Genomic DNA, 25216 nt, shown 5'->3' on the forward strand with positions numbered 1-25216 from the left:
GTTTTCTCTTTTACTGTCAATAAGGCATTTAAGCTTCTGTTTACATATTGAAACTAGACATGTTGTATTTAAATGATGGTCATCTGTTTTAGCCTAATCCAGGGCAGCCGTTGGCAGGTTCAATGAGTTTGGGAACATCACTTGGTTACCTTTTGAATGGACAACCTATTAGTTTTCTGACTTCTGGTAAGTCTTAACTCAAACCAGTGATTTTATTTCACTGTTACTTTCAGACACATTTTGCGGGATGCATAGCTGGCATGAAATGATCATTTAAATGTTATATATCATATGGTGAACAATTCATCCATGCATATGTTTAATTCTTTTGACCTCAATGTTTAATTTAAAAAAAGTACAATACACACACTTCTCTGGTGACGTATGCCTGACTTAAACCACACTCCTCACATTTCAACATTCAACAAGCAGTGTGAATGTTCTTGCATCAGACTTATAAAATAAATAACTATGTAAAGTGTTCAAGAGTCTACAGTATTCCAGAAATCTGTTGCCAGGCATTTAGTTTTCTTTTTTTATTCCTCTGCTGCTCAAAAACAGTACTTATTTTGCTGAAATAGTTTTGTCTGTCCTTATCAGCTCAGACACCACAGTTAATTGCTCCTCGGATGGTTACCCCAGCGAGTTCAGTACAGCAAACAACCCCTGGAAAAATGTCTGCATTGCAGATCCCAGTCACTTTGACCATCAGCAACCCCTCAAATTTACAAAGCATCACTTCAGCAGCCCCTGGAGTGACCACTCTAAACATGACACCCTCCAACGTCCTACCAGCCGCAAATCCAGGTGACAATTTATGCAGTTGATACTTCAGATTTTACAACTGAAACATTTTAGATGATTTAACCCTATGTTTATTTTGTTATTTTATTAGGAGCAACAATAAAAGTAATAAAGTTTACAAAGTTTACTGGAGCACCTGCAGCTGCTGGTCAAGTAGTGAGTTCATTAGTGCAGCCAAACAAAGCCGTCACCATCCAAAACAATATAACAAACAGAGCTCCAGCCCCGCTCCTGTCTGGTGGGCTTTTTCAGGTCACAAAACCTGCTCCTGCCACAGCAACTAACGGTCAGGACCTTTTTCTAATAAAACACAGATTTTTCAGATCTCATTTTTAGTTGCAATACTGAGTGTTGTTATTGTTTTAAATATGGACTGTTTATTGATTTAAATATTACTGATTGACATCTTTTAGGTGTTTAAGTGGATTGTTCACCCAAAAATGAAAATTGTCATCATTTGAATGAACTGAATCCATACGAATTGAGCTTTACTTAAAGTGGTCAAATGATGCTTTTTTAAAGATCATTATTTTGTGTATTTGGTGTAACAGAATATGTTGACATGCTTTAATGTTCAAAAAACACATTATTTTTCAAATACTGTACATTATTGTATGAGGATTTTGGCTCATCTGTACTTTGCCATGCAAGAATAAACCTCATTGGTCAATCAAGCATGTTTGAGCTTCCACTTACCATATTTAATGAGCTCTATGTATGTGTGTTGATCAAAGTTTACATGTGAATAAAAGAGATTCATTATAAAAAGAGATTGTGTCTTTTCAGAAGACTTGAATTTCTTTTACATTCTCTTTATGAACTTTTTAAATTGTAAAATTTCAGTGGACATTCTATGGAGGTACAGGAGTCTCTCAGGTTTTTTCATTTGCATTTTGATGATGACCAGAAGTCATATGGATTTGTAGAGATAATGATGACAGAATTTTTATTTTTGTGCGATCTATCCTATGAAGAGGTCTTTGAGAAGGAATTGAGAAGAGTATCTTTGTTTTACAGCATTGAAGAGAGGCTTCAATTCATCAAAATTCTGTGTTCGCTGTAAAGCCTTTTACCAAAAGATTCAGTCCCTGCGTGGATACTACTGTGTAAGTTTTTATTCATACCCTTTTGAGATGAAATGCCTATGAACAATGCTTTAAAGCAGGGGTTTAAAACCATTTTTGGTTTAGAACCTCTGCTGTGGTAAATATTTAAACCTTTCGCCAAGGTCTTTACTCATGTTCCTTTATCTTGTTCCCCATTTTCCAGCAATGTAATCAAGAACTTATCAAGAGTGTCCGGGACTTGACAGCCCAAGCTAGAAAAAGGATCAAGCGCCCGAGTGACAAAACCCACTCAAACCCCTCCACATCCAAGACTCCAGTTTCCTTCTCCACATCCTCAGAAACATCTCTCAGACAAGTCACCACTTCTGAGATACCTGAAGGAGCGCCTAGTCCTCGCTCTGGGGATTTTGATGAGCAGGGCAGAATGATTATGTTAGTTGAAGACTTCTTCTATGGGCAGCACCCTGGCCAGCCTGCACCAGTAAGTCCCAATGCAGAGCCTGTCATGATTAAATGCCAACTTTGTGACAAGAAGGTGAAGGGCAACATCAAGTAAGTTGGTTTTCAGTTTGTTTTTTGAGGAGAGTTGTTGGTATCGATAGATTTTTCATCCTTTAACCCTCATTTTAAAGGCTGATGAACCACACAATACATCACATGGAGTTGGAGCGACAAACAGGGGAAGTAGACTATCATACTATGTGCCAGCACTGCTACAGAAACTTCTCGACACCTTTCCGTCTGCAGTGCCATGTTGAGACGGTCCATAACAAAGCAGAGTCCTCAAGTGAGTCTATACTCCTAGATTGATACGTCCTTAAAATATTTTAATATGTTTGAGAACTAGGTTTTGAACCTTTACAGTTATTAATATTTGACTGCAGGTAATTTAGTGTCAACTTTTAACATTTCATTCTGTTATACAGAAGTGTGCAAGATCTGTGAGTGGTCCTTTGAGGACGAACCTCTCTTTCTGAACCACATGAAACATGCACACAAGCCGGGCGAGATGCCCTACATGTGTCAGGTGACTGATTTTGTGTATTCTGGCTTTATGTCTTTCCTCTCAGCAACAACTGTTTTGTCTTGAAAATGTTTGTGTAAATCAATTACTCTTGTGTACCTCAGGTGTGCGAGTTCCGCTCTTCTTTCTACGAAGATGTCATAAGCCACTTTGCAGAGCAGCACAAGAACACCTGCATCTTATTGTGTCCCTTTTGCTTAAAAGTATTTAAGTCTTGCGGCGGCTTCCAAATGCACTTCACAAGACATCAGGTAAAAAAGTGCTTACCACTACAACAGGCTTTTATTGTAGATAACAAGTGTTGAGATATTAAATAATTATTCATATGGAAAGACTTTTCAGATCCTAAACTGCTTTCCTATGATTAGACTTAGGAATATCATATATTGATTGTCTGCTGATTTATTGATTATTGATATAAGAGATCATTTTTCTTATAAATGTTAATATTGGCTGATGTGTCAGAAAGCTCCTGTTAAGGTATGTGTTTGTGCATCCAGAAAAAAACAGCGAGGCACTGTGACAAGTGCAGACTTCAGTTCATCCGTGAGAAGGACGAGTGGCAACACAGACAAAAGTTTCACAGGACCTTTGTCAAGCCCAAGCAATTGGAGGGTCTTGTGCCTGGCACTAGGGTTAGTTTGTTTTTAACTCCCAGTCACAGATGCCATGTCACTTAATGTTAATACCGCTACTGATTTATTGCTTATTAACTGCATGTTTGATAGCATTACCATTTTCCATGTCTGTTTCAGGTAACCATCCGAGCTTATTCTGACAGTACTGACAACAGAGATAATTTAGTAGCACCTCCACTGAAGACTCCCTCAAACACCACATCAACACTTGTAGCATCTCAAAATGTCCCATTGAAGAAAAAACCAGTGGAAAGCATGGTGGAGCTAATGGTCAAGTTTCAGAGTCAGTGGTGAGTATTTGCTCGCTCTATCTATTAGGGGTGTAACCGTACACGTATTTGTACCGTACGGTTCACGGGGCAAATTCCAAATGGAAGTGATCATCCCTATGCCTTTGAAGGGCAGAGCCCTTGGAGTGGGGACTTTGGAGTGAGCAGGGCACGTGCGTGCCATTATGTAGTCGTTTGGAATGCACTTGGCAAAGGGAGCGAAGTAATTTCCTCATTATCTTCAGCTGGGATGTTCCCATGACAATGCAGCACGGTGTCCGTCAGCAGATTCGCTGATGGACACCGGCATAAAAAATATACATTTTATATTTTAAAAAGTTTTATATATATATTAGTTTTTATAGATGGACACCGTGCTGCGTTGTCACGGGAACATCCCAGCTGAAGATAGTGTGGAAATTACTTCGCTCCCTTTGCCAAGTGCATTTCAAATTACTACATAATGGCACGCACATGCCCTGCTCACTCCAAAGTCCCCACTCCAAGGGCTCTGCCCTTCAAAGGCATAGGGATGATCACTTCCATTTGGAATTTGCCCCGTGAACCGTACGGTACGAATACGTGTACCGTTACACATATATCTATCTATCTATCTATCTCATTTGAATTGCTTTTAATTTACTTTCGTTTGAAAACAAAGTGCAGATCAGACTTTCGTAAAGATATTTATAGATTTTTATCTTCTGAGAAATGGCTATCATCTTGTTCTTCCAGCAAGCCAACAGAAAAACACTTCTGCATGGAATGCAACTATGACATTCCGTATTTTTCCAACCATTTCCCCACCTATGTGAGCTGTTCCCTCTGCCGATACAACACCTGCTGTTCTAGAGCATATGCCAATCACATGATCAGTGAACATGTTCCTCGCAAAAGCACAAAAAAATATATTACCCTATACAAACCCTGCCCAAAGTAAGATTTTTTTCTCTTCTTTTGGTATGCTTGTAATGTTACTTTTATTGTCAATAATGATAATTAAAATGTTTGCAGGAAGGGGCTGTTAAGCTGTACCACATGTAGATACAAAACTCATGTTGGGGATTTGATGGCCAAACATCTTGCTGATTATCCTAAACATCAAGCAAGCCATTGCACCACACGGGGTAAGTTGGTTATTTCTGTCTAAAAAAAAATTTGACAAAGAAAACTCAAGCTTTTAATAATGATCCTATAACAATCAAGTTATTAATAATATTCCTTATGTTTCAGAAGGATTTTCACTTGGCTATAAAAGGTACGTTGATTCAATTTGTTTTAAGTTTTAAAAGGATAGTTCACATAAAAATGATTATCTGTCATCATTTACCATCCCTCATGTTATTTCAAACCTGTATGACTTTCTTTTGTGGAACATAAGGGGCTTTCACACCGGAGGAACCTTTTCATAGTTCCTAGAACTATTGGCAGAAGTACCCGTTTTTTGGCATGTTCGCACTGCAGGAACTAGGAACGTATTTAGTTCTAGTTAACTCCGTTTGGGGGATCTAATTTAGATCCTACTTTAGAGTAGGGTCTAAAACGGGGAGGAACTATTAGTGACGCAAGTGTGCGCTGATTGGTCAGACGCATACGAAACACCGGCTACCCGGCATTTTTAAAAAGCTGTATAAAAATAATTACTCCACGAACATGGAAAACAGCGACAATGGCATTTAGCTACCTGTTGTCTGCAGCGTTGTATTCTTTTCTCAGCCTCGATGATATGTAACAATGCAAGTTGTCATAGGAGATTTAGTCAGATTTCTTTGTACGTTTACATTCCATCTTCGTTATCACGAAACCCACGACACAACAAAAACAGCTCCGATCATGGCATCCTCCATTCACCAGTTGTTGGCGTTTGTAAATGACATGAATAAAGATGTCACTGTCAGATGCTTCTGAGTTCGGTCCGAGGGAGAAATTGGTTCTCTAGGAACCACCATGCTGGCTAGTTCCTAGAATTCAGTTCCTAGAACTACGCAGTGTGAAAGCCTTTACACAAAAAGATTTTCTGAAATACGTCTCAGGTTTTTTTGCCCATGTAATGAAAGTCAATGGAATTGAAGTTGCTAGACATTTAACTTTCAGTTTAGCAGAAGAGGTAACTTATGAATTACTGTCATTATAGATTTGTCTTCATCCCAACGGACCTTCTTCAAGGAGGTCAAAGACTCAACAACGGGGTCTTTTTGCCTTTGCAAGTGGACGGGAGCTCATTTCCTCTCTCCTCCAACCCCCTTCCTCGATCCAGCTACACAATAATGCTCCCTGCTAGCACACCGTCACTTCCCATTCTGGTTCAGCCAATTGAACCAAGTGCTGTCCCAGACAAAAAATGTAAAGCCAATACAGATGCTTTGAATGGAGGGCTTTCCGAAGTTGATACAGAACATACAGCAGAAAACTCGTTTACCATGGCACAGCTGAAAGTCATACTGTACGCACTCTGCTGCGGGGTCCCTCAGGCCGCCAATCACTTCGACACTCCACCGGAAGAAGTCCAGTCATTGCTTATGAAACGGCAACTTCAGCTTGATCCCTCGAGAAGCCGAGAAGGTTTGACATCACAGGTGGCTGATAGCTTAGTCGAATGGGTGCTATGCCAACGTGAGCAACAACTGCCTATCGATGAATCTAACCTGTTCGGGTTCATGAGAAGTCATGGTGTGCAAGATATCTCTTACGACTCGATGGTTGATTTCTTGCTACGCCACGATCTGGGCTTGCAAGCGTTTGCCACATCCAGCAAGTTGCTACCGTATAAATCCCAGGAGCTCGAGAGCTCCTTCAGCAGCTTTCTAAAAAAGCAAGTGACCTCAAAATCCTTTAGGTTGTCTTCTATTTGTGCCATGGATGAGCTTTCCATCTTTGTAGATATGGAGCAGCTGGATGAAGCCTCTGCAGATTCGTCGTCCATGTTGTCTGCTTTTAAGTTGATGGGCACCACAGATCCACTCATAGATATTGTGTTCACAGCCCTGGCTGACGGGACCTCATTATCTACCATGGTTTTCCTCAGAGGCGAACCTCTCAAGGAGGATGCAAGTTCATTGCCAGACTACTTCATCCTGGAGGCTAGGCCAGAAGGGTTCACAGATGAAGAAAGACTTAAGCTTTGGTTGGACAAAGTGTGGTGTCGGCACATCAACCCTAGTTCTGGAGGCAAAGGATTGCTGATAATGGACACATACAAAGGCCACATGTCCAATGAATTCTTGGTGACGCTCAACAGTGTTAATACTCTTCCAGGCCTGATCCCACGCAGTTGCTCTCGCCGTCTACAGCCCCTTGAAGCCTGTATGGGGCCGGTGTTACGCGAGTTTATGCAGGCTCGCTGGAGCGAGCATGTGACAAAAGCGCCACAAGAACTGGTTGGAGCCAAACCAGCTGGCCTTGCCCTTCTGCTGTCTCGCTGGCTTATTGAGGTACTTGATGTCCTTATAGCAGAGCCCAAACTACTTTTTCGCTCTTTTGATCGGGTTTGGAGCACAAACCCAGAGGCGACATCTGAGGAACCCTCTGAGCTGGTGCAAAGTCTTACTGAAGCTCTGCTTGTCAGTAAATTGCAAGGAGACAAAGTTGAGGAGCAGAAAGCGGAGACTTCTAGTATGGTTTCTGCAGAATCTTGGTCCTCTCCACAATCAGGCATGCTTGCGTTAAGAAGTCTCTTTGAGAAGGACAGCGATGTGGAGTCTTTCCATGGTTTTGAGGATTCAGAAATTATAGATCATTAAGTCAAATGGAATAGCATTGTCGGCTCTACAGGTCAAGAACATTTTTAAAATCTGCAAGTGTTTTGTGTGCGCCCCCTTCCACCAAGATTTCATGTTTCGAGAATAAAATGAACTGCTCAACTTAAGTGTCTATGAAAATGAGTTACGTAAATGCAGGTTATTGCTAGCATGTGTAAATATTTGTTGTATCAATGGGTGTTAAAGATCCCTAGTGTGAAGTCCTGCGTAGTCATGGCTTCTATTGTTCATTGAATTACAAAGGTCCAACGTGTTACACATTGTGGTTTAGCTTATCACTTAATGCCTTTTCATCAGATTTGATCTGTTGTCATAATGTGCATAAATGTAAATAGAAATTATTTGAAATCATTACCTGTTGTATTTAGGATTATACTGTAACATACTTGATTACATAATGAATAAACACTTTTAGGGATGTAATGTAAGCAGTGTGTTTTTTCTTTAAGAACAATCATGTGTTGTCTTTTAATGTGGTAGAATGTGACATTTTTATTCACAGAAACATTTTTTTACCTCACCAGGGATTTGGGGATTTTTTTTAATGCTGGTTTAGTTGAACCAGTATTTCAGTGCATTTTTACTCTGTGTTTTCATTGGCCCCACCATAAAATAAAATTTTAGCCATGCATTTCTATGTTTGCAAAACATGTAGATATTTCATTAAATTACAGGTTTCCTTTACAAATCATGGTTACATATATATTTTTTGGGGGAAACCCCCTAATGAACAAGTTGGAAAACTGTCAATAATGTAACTCCATTCATTTATAAACACCCTTGGTGGAAAACTTGCATATGAATTTTTGATTTACTGACCAATTATAGAAGAACAATGAGCACATGGCAAACAATTTTATGAAGTTTATTTATGTATAACAAAAGAGCAAGAAACAATTCTAACTGTAGTCTTGACAATACAATAGTGATCTGGTGGTGCTAAGAGCATGTCCAAAGATGATGTGGCAAAACGGGCAGCAGAACAAGACTCATTCAAAACCACTGCAATAAAAACAAACATCAGTTTAGGTCAATACAATGAATCAGCAATCATGATTTAACTCAATTTAACTATGCACTCCACTGGTACGTATATCCAACAACCTTGCACAGCACTAAATACATTACCATTCAAAAGTTTGAGGTCAGGAACTTTTTTTCTTTTTAAATTTTTTGATACTTCTGTTGAGCAAAGACACATTCATTTGAATTGAAAGTGACAGTAAAGACATTCATAAATAATGTTCTTATGAACTTTAGATTCATCAAAGTATCCTGAAAAATATGTATGACGGTTTCCACACAAATATTAATCAGCATAAATGTCTTCAACATTGATCATAATAAGAAAGGTTTCTTGAGCACTAAATCAATATATTAGAATTATTTCTTAAGGATCATGTGACAATGAAGACTGCGGTAATGATTGCTGAAAATTCAGCTTTGCCATCACAGGAATAGATGACATTTTTAAATAGAAAAAATAAATAAATTATAAAGAAATATTTCACAAGTTTTACTGTCATTTTCAATAAAAACAAATCTTGTACACCTGCACTTTCAATAAAATTAAAAAAGCCTTACCAACACCCACGTTTCCAAACAGAAGTGTAGATTATACTAATCCCATAAAATGTCTATTAAACCATAAATGGTGAGAAAATATTTCGATGAATCGTGAATTTCAGCCTACCTGACCAGATGGGCAATGTCCCAGTTTGTTTCAGATGACAGTGGTCCTATAATCTCAACTCCTTCAGCTGTTACAATGGCGATTTCATGCTACAGGAAGTCCCAAGAAAATTAATTATTTTCTGTTTCTTAAAACACATTTACAATGAAATGTTGCACCTGAGATAAGGATCTTTTCATGAAAGACAAATAGAAGAAAGCATGCCTTACCCTGTTGTAGGAACGGGCATCACGGTAGTACAGAACTTTCAGGCATCGCTCTATCAGCGCTCGTGCCTCATCCTTTGTGATTTCTACCTTGTTCTCCGTCACCTCCCTCATCAAGGGCTTATATAAAAACACAAGCATATATGATGAGTTCATAAGGCTTTTAACTACATTTTAAAAGCAAGATTATCTGATGAACAAAAAAGAAAACCTTACCTGAGCCAAATAAGCACCAAATCCTGTTGCTACTGTTGGGGCTTCATATGCAACTCCTAACTTGTCCACATAACCAAGAAAGCTTAAGAGAGCGACACAAAAAAAACTGTTCAATTCAATTTAAATAACAGCAGACAACTCCAAGTCATCGAGTCACAAAACTGACCTCACTTTCTATATAACTGTAAGTGATACACATCACAGAATAGTAATTGTCGTAAACTGAACAAAAACTCACAGGTGAATAACTGAAATTATTCAACAAATAAATAATAATGAATCGTACAACTACTATAAGTATATATTACATAGATACATACAGTACACTTATGTTAAGTGCTACACAATATAGAATTGTTACAATATAGAATACAGTCTAGAAAATCAACTGTTTAAATGTTTATTGTCAAAAATATAAACTATAAACATTCTGTAAATAAAGTAAAATAAATACATACAATACACTCATGTAAAGTGATACATACTATATAGAAAATATCAACTGCCTGTTTTTTCATCACAAAATATAACAGTATTACCACCCAGCTCTATGTATACTGTTATTACTATATAGCAAAATGTAAACTACAGTATCACCCAGCTCTAATCTGCTAAATGTGACTATTAGACATGAAGATATTAAGATATTATTATAAACATTAACACCATGAAAAAATATGTGTATTGTGAAAAGCAAATAAATGTGACTTTAAAATGACACTAGGCCTAACAGTAATTCAAAGAAAAATAATGCTCTTTATAATGTTTCATCAAAATGTAATAATTTGCACATTGTAAATTCACCTCTTAACAAACTTAGTCACCAATATCTTTTAATTTTTCAACCTGTTATTTGAGAGTGATTCCCATTAGATAAAATCAAGTCTCTCTCTCCCTCTCTGTTTCACCGATTACAAAAAAAAATTGGATTGTGAATTTTCTTTAAAATTGACTTTCATTCAAACGCAAATCATCTACTTTGTACACTCAACAGTAGTTGTCTGGACACTATCCCACCTCTCTCCATTGTAAAATCCACCAATGACCACTGTGTTCCACAAGGGGTTCATCTTGCTGCGGCGGTTATACATGACCCGCGTGAGCCAGGAGTGGATGGCTTTAGGGGTGTAGCTGTGTCCATCTCCAAGAAGCTCTTCATCAATCCTAAACAAACACAGATCACGTGCTACCTATTAACGTACACTGATGTGAGGTCTCAAACCTGACAAAGTATTCAACCGAACCATAAACAAATGTGTGTGTACTTACACCATCTGCTCAATGACCTGCTTAAGGTACTGGTAGTCAGCATAGTCTCCCGAGGCTCCCAGGATGGTGCTGTTGTTGACCTTCATGAGTCGGGAGATGTTGCGGAAGCGCGCCAGGGAGCCATAAGAGCCGAGCATGTCAGCAGCAATGATCACACCTCCAGTGAACTTCACACCCAGCACTGATGTGCCCGTTACCATGGGGTTGCTGAGAAACATTAGACATTATAAATTAATAAAAGACAAATTGAATGTAAATATGCATTTAACACTACCGTTCAAAGGTCTGAGGTCTGTAAGATTTTTCAAGTCTCTTATGCTCACCAAGGCTGCATGTATTTGATCAAAAATGCAGATTTCTATTTATTAATTGGCCGTATAGATTTTTATATTGTATTTTTATTTTTATTATTGTCTTTATTAGTCTCATGTATGTCCACAATTATGCCAAGACATATATATTGTACTTCGTATATACTTCCTCATATATATTGTACATAAATAAGTCTATTAAAACACTGGATTTGATATTTGCATATTCATTAGCTTTATTGCTAACAAGCTAACTTATCACTGGACCATTACACTCGTACTTTTTCACTAGATGAAGAGTGGAAAAAGAAAGAGATATAAATTACATTCAGAGTAACGTAAACATCTAACTAATCGAATATATTTTAAAATATATATCTGAGACAATTTTCCGGGGTAAACAGCAACTTTCCTCCATGATGATGCAGCAGAGAAAGGCAAATCGAAAGCACAAACTTACTGACTGCTAAGCACAAAACTGACAAGTCGTGATGAGCTTACAGTGTGTGTTTGATGGGTCCACATCCTGGAGCCGCACTACTGCTGCTGTTACCCGGGAATGAATAAAACTGACCGGGTTTCGGTCCGTTCTCCCAGAAATTCAGCTTCAGTCCATTCACCTCCATGTTCAAAATTGACGGAAATGACGCTACTGCTATGCGCTCCATGTAATGCGCGCTAGGCATTGTGGGATATTGGGCTGTGTTTATTTCTGTGGTCATTTCTTTAGATGTAGAATGTGTTCTGCTGAGAAAGTGATGTGTTTGAAGTTTATATGTAAAGCTAAATATAATAATCAAAAATATTAATCAATAAAAAAAACGATCAAATAAATATTTAGGCTACATGAGAAAAAATAAGCAGAATATAAAAAATTAGTTCAGAATAGAAATAGAACTGTTTAATTATTTTATTTGTTAACCTAAAACCTGGAAGATCTATTTTATTTATTGAGTAGTAAGTCAATGAGCTAACATTATGGTATATTACTACTCTACCACAAGAATTTGAGTTTACTGTTGTAGTCCTTATATATCTTAGATGTTATTGTACTCATAAATCCAAAGCCACTTCTCTAAAAACCCAAAGGAAATTAGATTTCTCTGTGAATTAGACTTCTTGGTTGGCCTACAACTCGATGTGACTGAACAGCTCTATAGATTAAGCTTCAGTTCACTGGGCAGGCCTCATAAAAATCCAATTAGGCCTACTTCTTAGTTAAAGAGTAAGAGAATGTTCAAAGGAAAAAGTGTCTGCTAAATGGCAGGTAACAAATGACCCTCCTTCAACAGGTAAGAGGTAGATGATGATGCTCTAGTTGACAGAAATAATACATGACTTTTTTATTTCTTAGAACTAACAGTTAAATTAATACTGATTCTAAAGTCACATCAAAAGAGGCAAATTTACATCTAATAAAATCGTTGAATGATCATGCTAACTTAAAGCCTTTCTGTTCATGGGGTGCCTGAAACCTTCCATGCCTCACACAGCATGTAAATAGTAAAATCCTGCTCAAAAAAACAAGCCCACCAGGACACTGAATTCCATTCACATCAGAAAGTGAAGGCCATTTGTATTAGCAGCTGAATAAACGCTGTAGCGAATCTTGGGAGTTATTGGCAAGACTAACAAATAAAAGTTAACTGGATACAGATGCTTTACATTTCATTTTGTTAATCAGCCACCTCATAATAGATAATGATGATAATTTTATACACATTGCATGTGAATATGGACCCCTAAATCAATTCCCCTTTTATTTAACAGATTAATTTAGATAATATTACAAAACTTTGGTTGCAGTTTTACTGTATTAGTACACATTAAAATTAAATGTTACCACAATATTACCACAAAAAATATAAGAACAGGAAGTGTGTGATCCATAGTGTGTTGCTGTGGAAATAACAGATGTAGTCAGAAGGTCGCCTACCTCACAACTGATGAATGTTGCTTAACATGATTTCTACAACCCTCTTGGATCTTACATTTCTTTCACACGGTTGCATGAACATGTACAGAACAACACATTATGTTGCTACAATGTAAATGTGTTTGTTGATTTCTGTCCAGCTCTTCTGCCACCCTGTGTCATGGTGAATAGTTTGTGTTAAAGCCTATTAACGGTTAGTAAGCAGTTGCTTTTAGTATTGCATTTTTATCACCACTCCTTACTGATATGTGACCCTGGACCATAAAGTCATAGCACAGGTATATTTGTAGCAATAGCCAACAATACATTGTATGGGTTAAAAATTATGAATTTTTCTTTTACACCATAAATCATTAGGATAAAAAGTAAAGTGTAGATAGTTTGTACATTTTCTAGCCTACTGTAAATATATCAAAATTTAATTTTTGATTAGTAATATATTAGCCTACTAATGTCATTTTTTATTACTAATTTATAATGCAGAAAAGCTGGTATTCACTGAAGACATATGAATAATGTCTGTATGCAGCATGTCCATTATAGGATGCTCATTATTAATTTTTCTTTTGTTGTTCTGTTGCAGCGTTTTTTTCTGTTTTTTTATTTAAAGGTTGTAATTCAAAAGTAGGCCTATCTGGCGTTTGAAATGAAAAGCTGACTTCTTTCTGTCTGAAAGCACGCTTTTGATTCTCCAAGTCACCATATCTCATTTCTTGTTTTCACCCGGAGGTTGTTTTTCCCGAGTAAGGTGGGTCGCGTGGGACTAATTTACAGAGAGCTTTGATCTTACAGTCTCATTATGCGCGTCGCGCGTCCCATTTAGACCAGCATTTCACCAGCCGCGGGTTTAATGCAAAACTCCAAACTAGTCAGCCATTTCACTCCAGACAATAGCGGAGAAACACTAAAGTTTGCTTTTTATTAACCTTTATATTCTTCGTGATTGCTGGTCCCACTCCAAAGATTGAACGCAACGCAGCAGTTCTCGGTCCATTCCAGACGATGTGGTTCTGCTCCAGCCTTTCTTGTTGTTTTGTTTCACGCGTTTGTAACAAGCGGAGCGTGAAACCGTACAGTCAAACCAGATCTGTCGCGATTCGTGGAAATATAGGCGCCTGGAAAGTGGACATCAACTCACTTTGACATTTTTTGGCTTTTAATTGTCTTTTTCTTTGTTTCTTGATCAGGATTTGTTTGAGCGTCTTTTTAAGCCACAAATATAATTTTAAGATGCTGTTGTAGACCAACAACGATAACAACAACACAATGGCACGTGCTGTGTAAACATTTGTTATTGATCTCCGTGCGCTTTCTTCAGGATATAAAACACATGATGGATTGAAAAATTATTTCTGGCATATATTCAGAAATCTACATTAATTTTGATCGTCACTGTACACTTGCTCACTGTATTTCGATGGAGGTGTGAAGACTCTCGAGACTTGTTTTTCCCAGGTCGGAAATGAATTTCGATCAACTGCTGGCCACAATCGGTGGCTTTGGGAGATATCAGAAGCTTCTGTATGTGTGGATATGTCTACCGCAGATCTTTCTCGCATTCCACATGATGGCGAGCGTCTTCACAGGCGCCACGCCACCCCACCATTGTTGGGGTTCAGGGATGGAGAACGCGTCCCTTACTCTCGGCAACCTTTCAAATGTGAATCTGAGCATCTCTCTTCTGCCAGGACATGCGGACTCGTGCACAGCAGTTTCAGGAAAGAACCACAGTACACACTCAACTTGTGAGACAGGATGGGTGTACAGCCACGAGATCTTCCAGAGCACCACTGTCACTGAGGTAAACGCGGGTCTGCATTCTTCAGAATAATTAAATGTTAAATAAAGGGGTACTATTATGCTTTTTCACTTTTTCAACTTTAGTTAGTCTGTAATGTTGCTGTTTGAGCATAAAAAAGATCTGCAAAGTTACAAAGCTCAAAGTGCACTTCAAAAGGAGATATTTTATTAAATAAAAAGTTTTTATTTCTTAAATGGGTACAACGAAATTGAATTTAACATAACAGGAATATGTAATAAAATAAACTATTTAGTTTAAGTAATTACATACAGTATAATAAAATAACATTTATAATCTATAATGTTACACAATCTAAAATATAAGCTATACACAACCGTTCAAAAGGTTGGGGTCACTAAGATGGTCTCTAATGATTTTTTTTCCCCCTAAGAAATTAATACTGTAATTGAGCAAGGATGCATTAAATTAAGAAACTGAGCACCAGTGACAGTAAAATACAGCACTCACACACACACACACACACACACACAACAAAACATAGGTACATAGGTAAAAATTCTATTTCAAATAATCCCTTACGAAAAAGAAGTTTATTCAAGTGTGCTATTAGTATACTTCTTTTAAACTAAAAATAGGAAAGTATACTTTTAGTCTACTTTTTATGTACTTCTCAGAAATGGGCTTTATGTACTTCTCAGAAATATACTTAAAATGACATTTAAGTATACTTGACTTATAAAGTCTAAATATATGTTAGCTATAATTGTGCTCCTAGAATCAGTGTTTTCATTGTTATACTGTAGGGGGAGCTAGTACACATATTCTGTACAGAATTTCCAAAACACAAGAGAAGTAAAGTGGGCCAATTTAGTCCCAAGGAGTATTGAAATAGTACACTTACAAGTATACTACTAGTACACTGATATTTGTATACTTACTACATAAAGTATACTTTAAAATATACTTGAACTTTACTTAAGTATACTTACTAAAATAAACTTGAAGTATACTACTTTTTGGTAAGGGATGCTATTCTTTTCTATTCATCAAAGAATCCTGAACATAAAATGTATAACGGTTTCCACAAAAATATTAAGCAGCACCATTTTTCATCATTGATAATAATAAGAAATGTTTCTTGAGCACCAAATCAGCATATTAGAATGATTCTGAAGGATCGTGTGACGCTGAAGAAAATTTAGCTTTGACATTGTGGGAATACATTTTAAAATAAATTAATAGAAATAGAAATCAGTTATTTTAAATTGTAATAATATTTCACTATATTACTATTTTTAATGTATTTTTGATTAAATAAATGCATCCTTGGTGAGCATAAGGGACTTTAATAAATCCTATAAACGTTTGTATGGTAATATATAAATATAAGATTTGCAAGGAAGAAAAAAGTACAAAATAAATAAAATAATATGCCAGTAATGACTTTTATCGACTAATACTAGGGTTTTGTGTATGTATTTGTGCAGTGGGATCTGGTGTGTGACAAGGCAGGTCTAAACAGTCTGGGCTCCTCTATCTATATGCTGGGATTGCTTGTAGGAGCTGTTGTGTTTGGAGCTATGGCAGACAAGTATGTACACACAATCTCACATACATTTGCATCCTCACACTTCACATGTGTGCTTTGTTCACCCTAAACAACCTGAAGGAATCTAGTGGTCATACCCTGCTCATTGATCTCTCTTTCTTTGTCCTGCTTCCCATTCAACTCTTTATGCATTAAATGCCCATACATACATTTTTAATGTCAAATGCACATTGCCTAGAGCTATTTATGCATTCACAGAAAGTAAATACACTTTACTGTTTCCAATTTAGTGGTCTGTATACTTTGTATGTACTATATATCAATGGTTTTCAACCAGGGGGTTAGGGCCCACTAGGGGGCCTCTGCAAAAGTTCCAGGGGGGCGCCAATATGTCTTAAAATCATGTAAATGTAGCTATATTAACATACTTTTAAATGCTAAATGCTATTAGCATTAAAATGCTAAAATAACACTAAAAATAAAAATGTACAATATTAAACTGCCATCATATTTTTGAGATTTTATTACAACGCAAGTACCAGAGTTACTTGTCAGCAGGGTTTTTGAATAAAAATTCAGCTGAATTCACTTCATATATAATTTTAAACATTTATTGTATGATTCTTATTTTAAAAAATAGACTGCCTGTCCATTCACCAGCATTTCTCATCAAGTCTTTCTCATTCTTTCTTTCTCTCTGTAAGGTATGGGAGGAGGTTTGCCATGCTCTTGTCTTTAGCCCTTCAGACAGTGTTTGGTGTGGCTGCTGCCTTCGCTCCAAACTTCCCCGTTTATGTCACCCTGCGCTTCATCATAGGAATGACAGTGTCGGGCGTGATAATCAATGCGTTTGTTCTAGGTGAGACTTGGAGTACTAAAGTAACTCTCTAGTCACTAAAGGGATAGTTCACTCAAAAATACAAATCACTGACTCACTCTCATGTAGTTCCAGGCCTGTATGACTTTTTTCTTCTGTGGAACATAAAACAAGATATTTTGAAGGATGTTGCTAACCAAACAGTTTCAGGTCCTATTGATTTCCGTGGTATTTTTTTGTCCACACTATGGAAGTCACTGGAACTTGAAACCATCCCTTTAATATCAGGAAGACATCAAAGTAATTAACATAATCTATTTTTATTAGTTATCACTGATCATGCATGTTTCTTGACATAATTATAGACATTTACTAATAATAGAATGAGTTGAACATTAACTGGCATAATTGAGGATCTGAGCTTTTACTAAAGGTTACATCTGACCCCTCTCCTGTTTAAGGGTTATTGCTCCCTTGAGCAAGACACTTAACCTCAGGTTAAAGGTGAAATAAAAAAAAAGTTAGCCATGCTTGATAAAAAATCATCTAAATTATATTTTAAGTAAAACTTGCATAGTGAACTTCTGCTCATCTGCATACTTAATGTCTTACATTTTAGAAACATAAAAAAAAAAAAAATGTCTAACAGTGTGACTTTCCGAAAACCCCAAATATTCCTCTCAATTGATATAGGAATGTGATATTATATCCCAATGCCTTTACTAGACAAGTCAAGACAAGTTGACATGCCCTGACTTGTAGCAGGTGGGCTGTACCATAGGAGGAGGGTCTGATTGACCTCAGTATCATCCTCATTATTATGTTCTAGAGTGTTTTTTCCTGATTTATTGCAAAACCTCAAATACCAACATGCATACAAAACTTCCTTAAAAATCCATGAACTCTATTCAATAGAAACTATTCTCTAACTGATTTCTACCTGTACTCAACCCAAACCCTTCAAGTGCCCCCCAGCAGTGCCATTAACATATTTATATGCCAACAGTAACAAACGCACTTTTCTTCTTTACCACAGACCTAAATACCCTAGGTTGAACCCTTAAACCCCAAACCTAACCACCCCCTGAACACTTAACCTCCCCTCACCCCTCCTGCACAGGCACAGAGTGGACCTGCACACAGAGACGGATGCTGGCTGGCATCTTCACCGACTACTTCTTTGGTTTTGGCTACACGCTGCTGGCAGGTGTGGCTTATCTCATCAGAGACTGGAGAAAGCTGCAGCTGGCAATCTCTGCACCAGGATTTCTCTTCATATTCTATATATGGTGAGACAGCACACAAGTGTATATTGAGTTAACACATACATTTCAAGAAGTGGAGTTTTTGTGGTCGATAAGAGTTTTGACTGTTTTGAAAGATGTCTCTTATGCTTCAATGCTGCATGCATTTGATAAAAAATTCAGTAAAAGAACAAATAATATTGTGAAATATTGTTGCAATTTAAAACAACAGTTTTTCTATGAGATAAACATTTTAAAATCTGTTATATATAAATGTACATTTATTATTATTATTTATAAGTAATTACTATAAAAAGCACTGATGGTATAATTTTCAGTGTGTCTTACCTTACACAATCAGGCCTTGCAAAAGAGTACATAAAAAGCAGTACTCAATTCTCTATTTCATTCACTCTTGCTATTTGACTTCCTCCCTTCCTCTGCCTTTATCAGTCTGACAGCATAAATCTCCTTTCATCCTCCTCTCCTCCTTTTTCTCAGGGTTCTTCCACATTCGGCCCGTTGGCTTTTGGTGAATAACCGAAATGAGGAGGCGATTGATCTTCTGCGTAAGGCAGCTTCGGTCAATGGTCGCACCTTACCTCCCACTGTTCAGGTATCAAAAATTTGGACCCTTTCACTCTCTCTGCTCTCTTTTCGGCTTTTTTCTTGCCTCTGGCACAATCTTCAAATCCCATAAACTCTCTAATAGCTCTGTTAGCATCACCATGACAACGCCATCCCCCACCCTGGGCAACCAAGGGGCCTTTGTTTTTAGTCTTTAAGAAGTGATAGTCTGAAGCTTCACTTCACATCACCAGGGCAACAAGTAGATGACTTTCACATCATCAGGTCAATGACTGCATTTAGCAAGGTTTTTCTTATTGTTATGAATGTATATGTGTTTGGGTAACTTGAACGGGAAAACAGGATGCATTTATTTGATCAAAAATACAGTAAAAACGGTACTGTACAATTTACAGTTTAAAACAACTGTTTTCTATTTAAATATATTTTAAATGGCAAAGCTGATTGTTCAGCATACTGCGCGCAGGCTTCAGTGTCACACAATCCTTCAGAAATCATTCAAAAACAGGATGTTTCATAACATTTGTTACAAAGTATTAAAGTGTCATTTTTGCTATCACAGGTGGAGCGATATGAGGGCCCACAAGGACGGAGTCAATATACAGCTGTTGACCTGCTCCGAACTCCCCAGATGAGGAAGAGAGCTCTCATACTCTTCTACATCTGGTGAGATTACAATGAGTAGCTGTATAGATATGTATATTTATGTTTCTTCAACTTCAGACAATTTTATATATGACTTTTATTTGAGAAAAAAGCCGAAAAGAGTGAAAGACAGTTTATATTTGTATTCAAACTTAGAGATTTTAACTTTGTGCTTTTTGTTATATGAAAGTCACATTTGATTATGCCTTTATCTTTTATTCTTGCTACATTTCAAATGGCTATTATGTTAATGTTTTACCATGGTCCCATAACATGAAAATCAATCTTAACACTAATATTAATCAAAGTAAATATCACCCCATAAACAGAATGTTTTTGTTGTGTATCATTTCCAATCAAGCTGTAATTTTATTAAATTCTGCAAAAATGTAGAAAAATAGTATATGTTTAGGCTACATGAAATGCTAGTTATGACATTTGCTTTAGCAAGACAGAGAAACCAGCCATTTTATTAAAAAATAAATAAAGCTATAAAATGCTATGAAAATGCAATACATGTGATGGAAATGACACTGTGGTGGGAATTCATGATTTTCATTTAAAAAATAACCCAAATATGACAGATGTCTCCAGTCAGCGAGTGAAAAGTGTTTGTATTCTGAAAATCCACAGGGTTCCAAATGCTCCTATAGTTGAAGAAGCACCCACAAACTCGATTGTGTGCAGTAGGGAAGGTTACTTTGGAAATGTAATAGGTTACAGATTACAAATTCCCCTATATAAAATGTAATAAGTAGTGTAACTATTTCAATTACTTTATTAAAGTAATGTAATTGATTACATTTGATTACTTTTCTAAATGTCTAATGTTTTCAACTGGTAACTGTTTTCAAACATGTAAACCAGGCAGGGTTAACCTTACAGTAGTGCTCAACACTGATTACTGTCACTTTCGAAATCCTTCATCGCTTGAATTAAGATTATATGAATTTAAATTATAACAATTTAATTTTAAAGGTTAAATACAGATTTAAAACCATAACAAGAAATTGTTTAGTATGCAATTAGCTACTATTAGTAGCTAAATAGTTTAGCTATGATACTGTTTTTGAAATCAAATCTTTTTATGACAGGAAACACTGGCATCTAATAATGGCTTGGAAAAAACAGTTCATCTTAAAAAATAAAGCATATACATAAACCCAAATAGGAAATAAAGCAGTTATCAAAGAAGCATGTGTCCTATTCTGTGTACTAAACTCCTGAAACATTGGTGTCTCAAATTTTAGAGCAGTCAATGCAATTTATGAATGAAATCAATTAAATCTGTATGTGGGTGTGTGAAAAAAAAATTAAGATGTAACCCCCCTCTGTAATTGTTAACATTTTCATAAGTAACTGTAATTTAATTACACATTTTTTCTTATTAACTAAAAAATTATTTTGTAATTAAATTACGTAATTTAGCCACATGTAACTATAGTTACTCCCCAACACTAAGTGTTTGTAGTCATGCCCTTCACACACACATAAAGGTGTCCCTTAATTGACTTAACGTCTCTGTGTTTCTCCAGGTTTGTTAATGTGTTGGTGTATTATGGTCTGTCTCTGGGTGTGTCAGACCTCGGGGCAGACCTTTACCTCACTCAGTTCATGTTTGGATTGGTGGAAATTCCTGCAAGGTCGCTGGTGTTGGTCCTCCTGCCCTACAGTCGACGAATCCCACTGAGTGTATTCCTTGCTGTGGGAGGTGGTGCATGTCTGCTGACTCTCACTGTTCCAGCAGGTGACCAGTCAAACATGGCTAGAGGCACTTTTCTAGAATTTATTAGTCTTTTTAATTATTTTCTTATCAAACATTTTTTTCTCAGACAGTGCTCATATTCGGACTGCTTTGGCCATGGTGGGGAAATTTGGAATTACAGCATCTTTTGCCATCATCTATATTTATTCTGCAGAACTATTCCCGACTGTTCTCAGGTACTCGCACACAAAACCTTCTCAAAAGCCACGATCTGTTAGCAAGTCCATGAAAATCAGGTGGGAGTGAAGAGCTTGCATGCTTGATTTCAGCATATAGTTAAACGTGTGGAAATAATATCTGATTTGGCTTTTTTATCTACAGGCAAACAGGTATTGGTGTTTCTTCTATGTTTGCACGGATAGGTGGAGTTTTAGCGCCACTAATAAACCTGCTTGGACGCCACGCACCTGTTGTGCCCATGGCGATATTTGGCTTCACCCCTCTGCTTGCTGCAGTGCTTGCTCTAGCATTGCCTGAGACTGCCAGTCAACCACTACCAGACAGCATTCATGATACAGAGAGGTAACTAATAACACCACATACAATTAAAGGGATAGTTTACTGCAAAATTAAAACCCTGTTACCCTGAAAACACATCTCAAATAGTTTATCCTCCTCTCTCCTCCTTTAGGTCGGCTCTGAAATATGACGGACAAATTCCTGTACATACAAGCCAATTGCCAAGCAACACAGAAGGACAGGAACTGCAGTGTTTAGCAGATGAGTCCAGTTAGAAGTATATGATAACACACAAACTCTCATTCTGGTGTGTTTACATTATTAGTCTTGCTGATGATCAGAGAAACTTGGAAATGGTTCAGGTTTTGATACAAAAATGCCTCTTTTGTGACTTTGACAGATATTTGAACGTTTCTTACATTTTTTGAAATGGCTGTAGGTTGTGTATTTGATTGATTTACATCAGGATTAGCAGTTTTGATAAAACTTAAGTGTAAAGTTTAAAAAATGGATGACGGGGTCTGAAAGCAATGCAATTTGTGCGTCAAATGTTTATCAGACCTCTACCGTATTGTCCCGAATATAAGACGAGGTTTTTTTCTTGGAAATACATCTGAAAAAACGCGGTCGTCTTATATTCAGGGTCTACACTTTGACATGTCAATTCTTATAATCAGGGTCGTCTTATATTCGGGCCAATACGTTATATGCAAAACAAAGAGAGATGCTCTAAACAAACATAAGGGAACATTTGTGAATTATTAAGCCAAACTAAATTCATTCAGTTTACTTTTAACAGATATTTACATTTAAAATGTGTTTTTTTTTCTTCTGGCAAATGGACCAAAAATATTCATGACTGGTCCTGTACTACGCAGATTTTTGTCCAATCAAATGCTCTCTAGAATGAGAATGTACCTCCCACTAACACCAACTGCCACTCACTAAATGGCAAATTTGTGAGTGTTTGGTCTAGTGGAGAGTGAACCAGTGCCTTCTTTGTAAAGTAGTTCTTGACATATCGTATCCAATTTTTGGGAATTACACCGGATTTGTCTTATGTGGGGACAGTGGGTTGCATTTAGATTTGGTTGAGATGACAGTTCCCAAAGATTATGCCTGGTTAAAATTGTTTAATAGCATGTTAGTATCCTGAAATATCTTAGCTCAGTAACTAGAGGGGAAAGTATCTTGTTTAGTGCTGTTTTGTCAGTTGTTTGACTGCATTTAGTTTTTCTGTTACTTTATTGAAAGAAAAAAAAAGCCATCATACACACAAAGAGGTTTAATGTAGAGTGGGAGTAATATTTATGTTGCCAACTTTGCTTGAGCCAATGATACATACACTACTGCAGAAGGTCATGAGATTGCTGTGATGATCCATGGTCACAAATTCAGACTTCAATCTCAATTCATTCAATGTCACTGCCATAAAGGTAAAAATCTAGTTTTTACCTTTATATCCTGACATTAACTATGTACTTTTACTGCATGCAATTGTTTGATAGAAATTAACTCTATTTTATTATAATGCGATTTGTCTAAATGTTCTAAATGTTGATGGGGTGCAGATCTTAAAGGGATATACACCTATCATTATTTACTCACCCCCCATGCCATTTTAAACCCTTATTTTGTGTCCTACAGAATACCATAAAAGCATTGTACTGTATTTCAAGTCTTCTGAATCCATGTGTAAAATTTTGAATGAGGAACAGACTAAAATGTTAAGTCATTATTCACATAAAAGCCTGAAAAAAGCTGTGACCAGGTCACTGAGTCAGTGGCGTGCACCGGAAAACTAGATCAGTGAACAAATTGCTCTTATTAGGTGGTTCAGGCTGAAGGATTCATTCCTGAATCTGAGTTTCACTAACCGACCAAACTACTACTGACTAACTGACCAAAATTCTTCTAAATATCTGATTTAAAGTTTGGAACAAACTTTAAATCAGGGTGAGTAAATAACGATTGAATTTTCATATTTGGATTAACTATACTTTTAACCAAAACATTTTTATGTATTACTGCATGATTATCATGATCTAAATGTTTTTACTCTGTCATAAGACCTTAATTTGTAACTGTCTGGTACATCTGTGACTGTGATGTCTTTTAACCTGATGAAATGTAAAAACTTTTTTTCCCAGAAGAGGGCACCATTAGTGGAACTACCATTAAGAAAACTGGATGGTTACCACAGCCCTCAGTCTTAAAATGTTGAGGACATAAGAATGAATCAATTGGGGTCTAATGAAATTTATATAGGCCTGCTAGTTACTGACCATTGCCTGTGAACAAGTATGAGTGTGTGATACTTTTGCTGCATGATGGAATGCAAGTCTTAATGTGATTTTACAATGAACAAGCATTTTGTTATTAAGACTTTCCATTTATTGACATTCCAACTGATGCACAATAAAACTGTGATTAATTGTCCATCATCTGCAATAAAATAGTCAAAAACAATTCTTGTATGATTTTTCTGAAGGATGGAAGTATATTAGGCTAATGTCACGTAAGTAGCATCAGTGGCCACACCACAGTTGTTGTCTTTCATGGACATCAGAATATAACCATCATTGCCCCAGTAAGTGGACCAGGAGTTCTTCACTAGCCAATAGGGCTCATTATCCATTATCCCATAACCAACTGCTAGCACAGCATGATCCAAGTCATCAGTCCCGTTTTCTGTGGATATAGAAACATAAAACATGAATTGCATTGCCCCAGTAAGTGGACCAGGAGTTCTTCACTAGCCAATAGGGCTCATTATCCATTATCCCATAACCAACTGCTAGCACAGCATGATCCAAGTCATCAGTCCCGTTTTCTGTGGATATAGAAACATAAAACATGAATTGCTGGTTTCTATAGAAAAGAGTACTGAATACTTGATTTTAGGCAATCTGTAAGCCATTGCTGTACTCAATAAAATAATATGAATGAACTTGAAATATAAAATATTAACTGTGCATCAAATTTTCTAATAAAAACAATCTAATTCTAAATTTCTAAAAAGTAAATAAAATTTTGATACAGTGTATATATATATATATATATATATATGTGTGTGTGTGGTAGATTGTAATTTACTTTTTAGGAAGCCCACAGACTAGAACAATCAGTTGAAATTTACTGTTTTTCTCAGTTGCTTTGGTGCATTTCTCAGATCAGAAATGAAATTCTCAAAACT

At 36.8% G+C, this 25216-nt stretch overlaps 3 protein-coding genes across 4 annotated transcripts in view; 1 reads left to right on the forward strand and 2 right to left on the reverse strand.

Moving 5' to 3' along the window:
• Positions 1 to 8347: 8347 nt before the first annotated feature.
• Positions 8348 to 11919, reverse strand: psmb4 (proteasome 20S subunit beta 4). Its single transcript, XM_016509783.1, has 7 exons — positions 11757 to 11919; positions 10945 to 11151; positions 10693 to 10839; positions 9676 to 9757; positions 9463 to 9579; positions 9254 to 9342; positions 8348 to 8562 (listed from the first exon to the last, which is right to left on the reverse strand). The coding sequence occupies exons 1-7, from the start codon at positions 11879 to 11881 to the stop codon at positions 8550 to 8552; spliced, it is 780 nt and encodes a 259-aa protein (XP_016365269.1). The 5' UTR covers positions 11882 to 11919; the 3' UTR covers positions 8348 to 8549.
• Positions 11920 to 14393: 2474 nt separating this feature from the next.
• LOC107706180 (solute carrier family 22 member 13) lies at positions 14394 to 22329 on the forward strand. Its single transcript, XM_016509784.1, has 10 exons — positions 14394 to 14992; positions 16441 to 16544; positions 17207 to 17361; positions 18440 to 18608; positions 19065 to 19179; positions 19714 to 19817; positions 21332 to 21543; positions 21629 to 21737; positions 21883 to 22083; positions 22193 to 22329. Exons 1-10 carry the CDS (start codon positions 14654 to 14656, stop codon positions 22293 to 22295), a joined length of 1611 nt encoding a protein of 536 aa, XP_016365270.1. The 5' UTR covers positions 14394 to 14653; the 3' UTR covers positions 22296 to 22329.
• Positions 22330 to 24403: 2074 nt separating this feature from the next.
• LOC107706177 (digestive cysteine proteinase 2-like) overlaps positions 24404 to 25216 on the reverse strand; it is a 7180-nt gene continuing 6367 nt past the window's right edge. Inside the window, exons 12-13 of one of the 2 annotated variants that reach the window (XM_016509780.1) lie at positions 24766 to 24853; positions 24404 to 24623 (exon numbers count right to left, since the gene is read on the reverse strand). In XM_016509780.1, the coding sequence (XP_016365266.1) occupies positions 24524 to 24623; positions 24766 to 24853 (188 nt within the window). In that variant the 3' untranslated portion in view covers positions 24404 to 24523. Of the gene's footprint in view, positions 24712 to 24765; positions 24854 to 25216 lie in introns of both variants that reach the window. The other variant, XM_016509781.1, reaches the window with a different exon arrangement.

The sequence above is a fragment of the Sinocyclocheilus rhinocerous genome, unplaced genomic scaffold (genome assembly GCF_001515625.1).
Source record: "Sinocyclocheilus rhinocerous isolate Xijiao unplaced genomic scaffold, SAMN03320098_v1.1 scaffold53, whole genome shotgun sequence".
Classification (NCBI taxonomy): Eukaryota; Metazoa; Chordata; class Actinopteri; order Cypriniformes; family Cyprinidae; genus Sinocyclocheilus; species Sinocyclocheilus rhinocerous.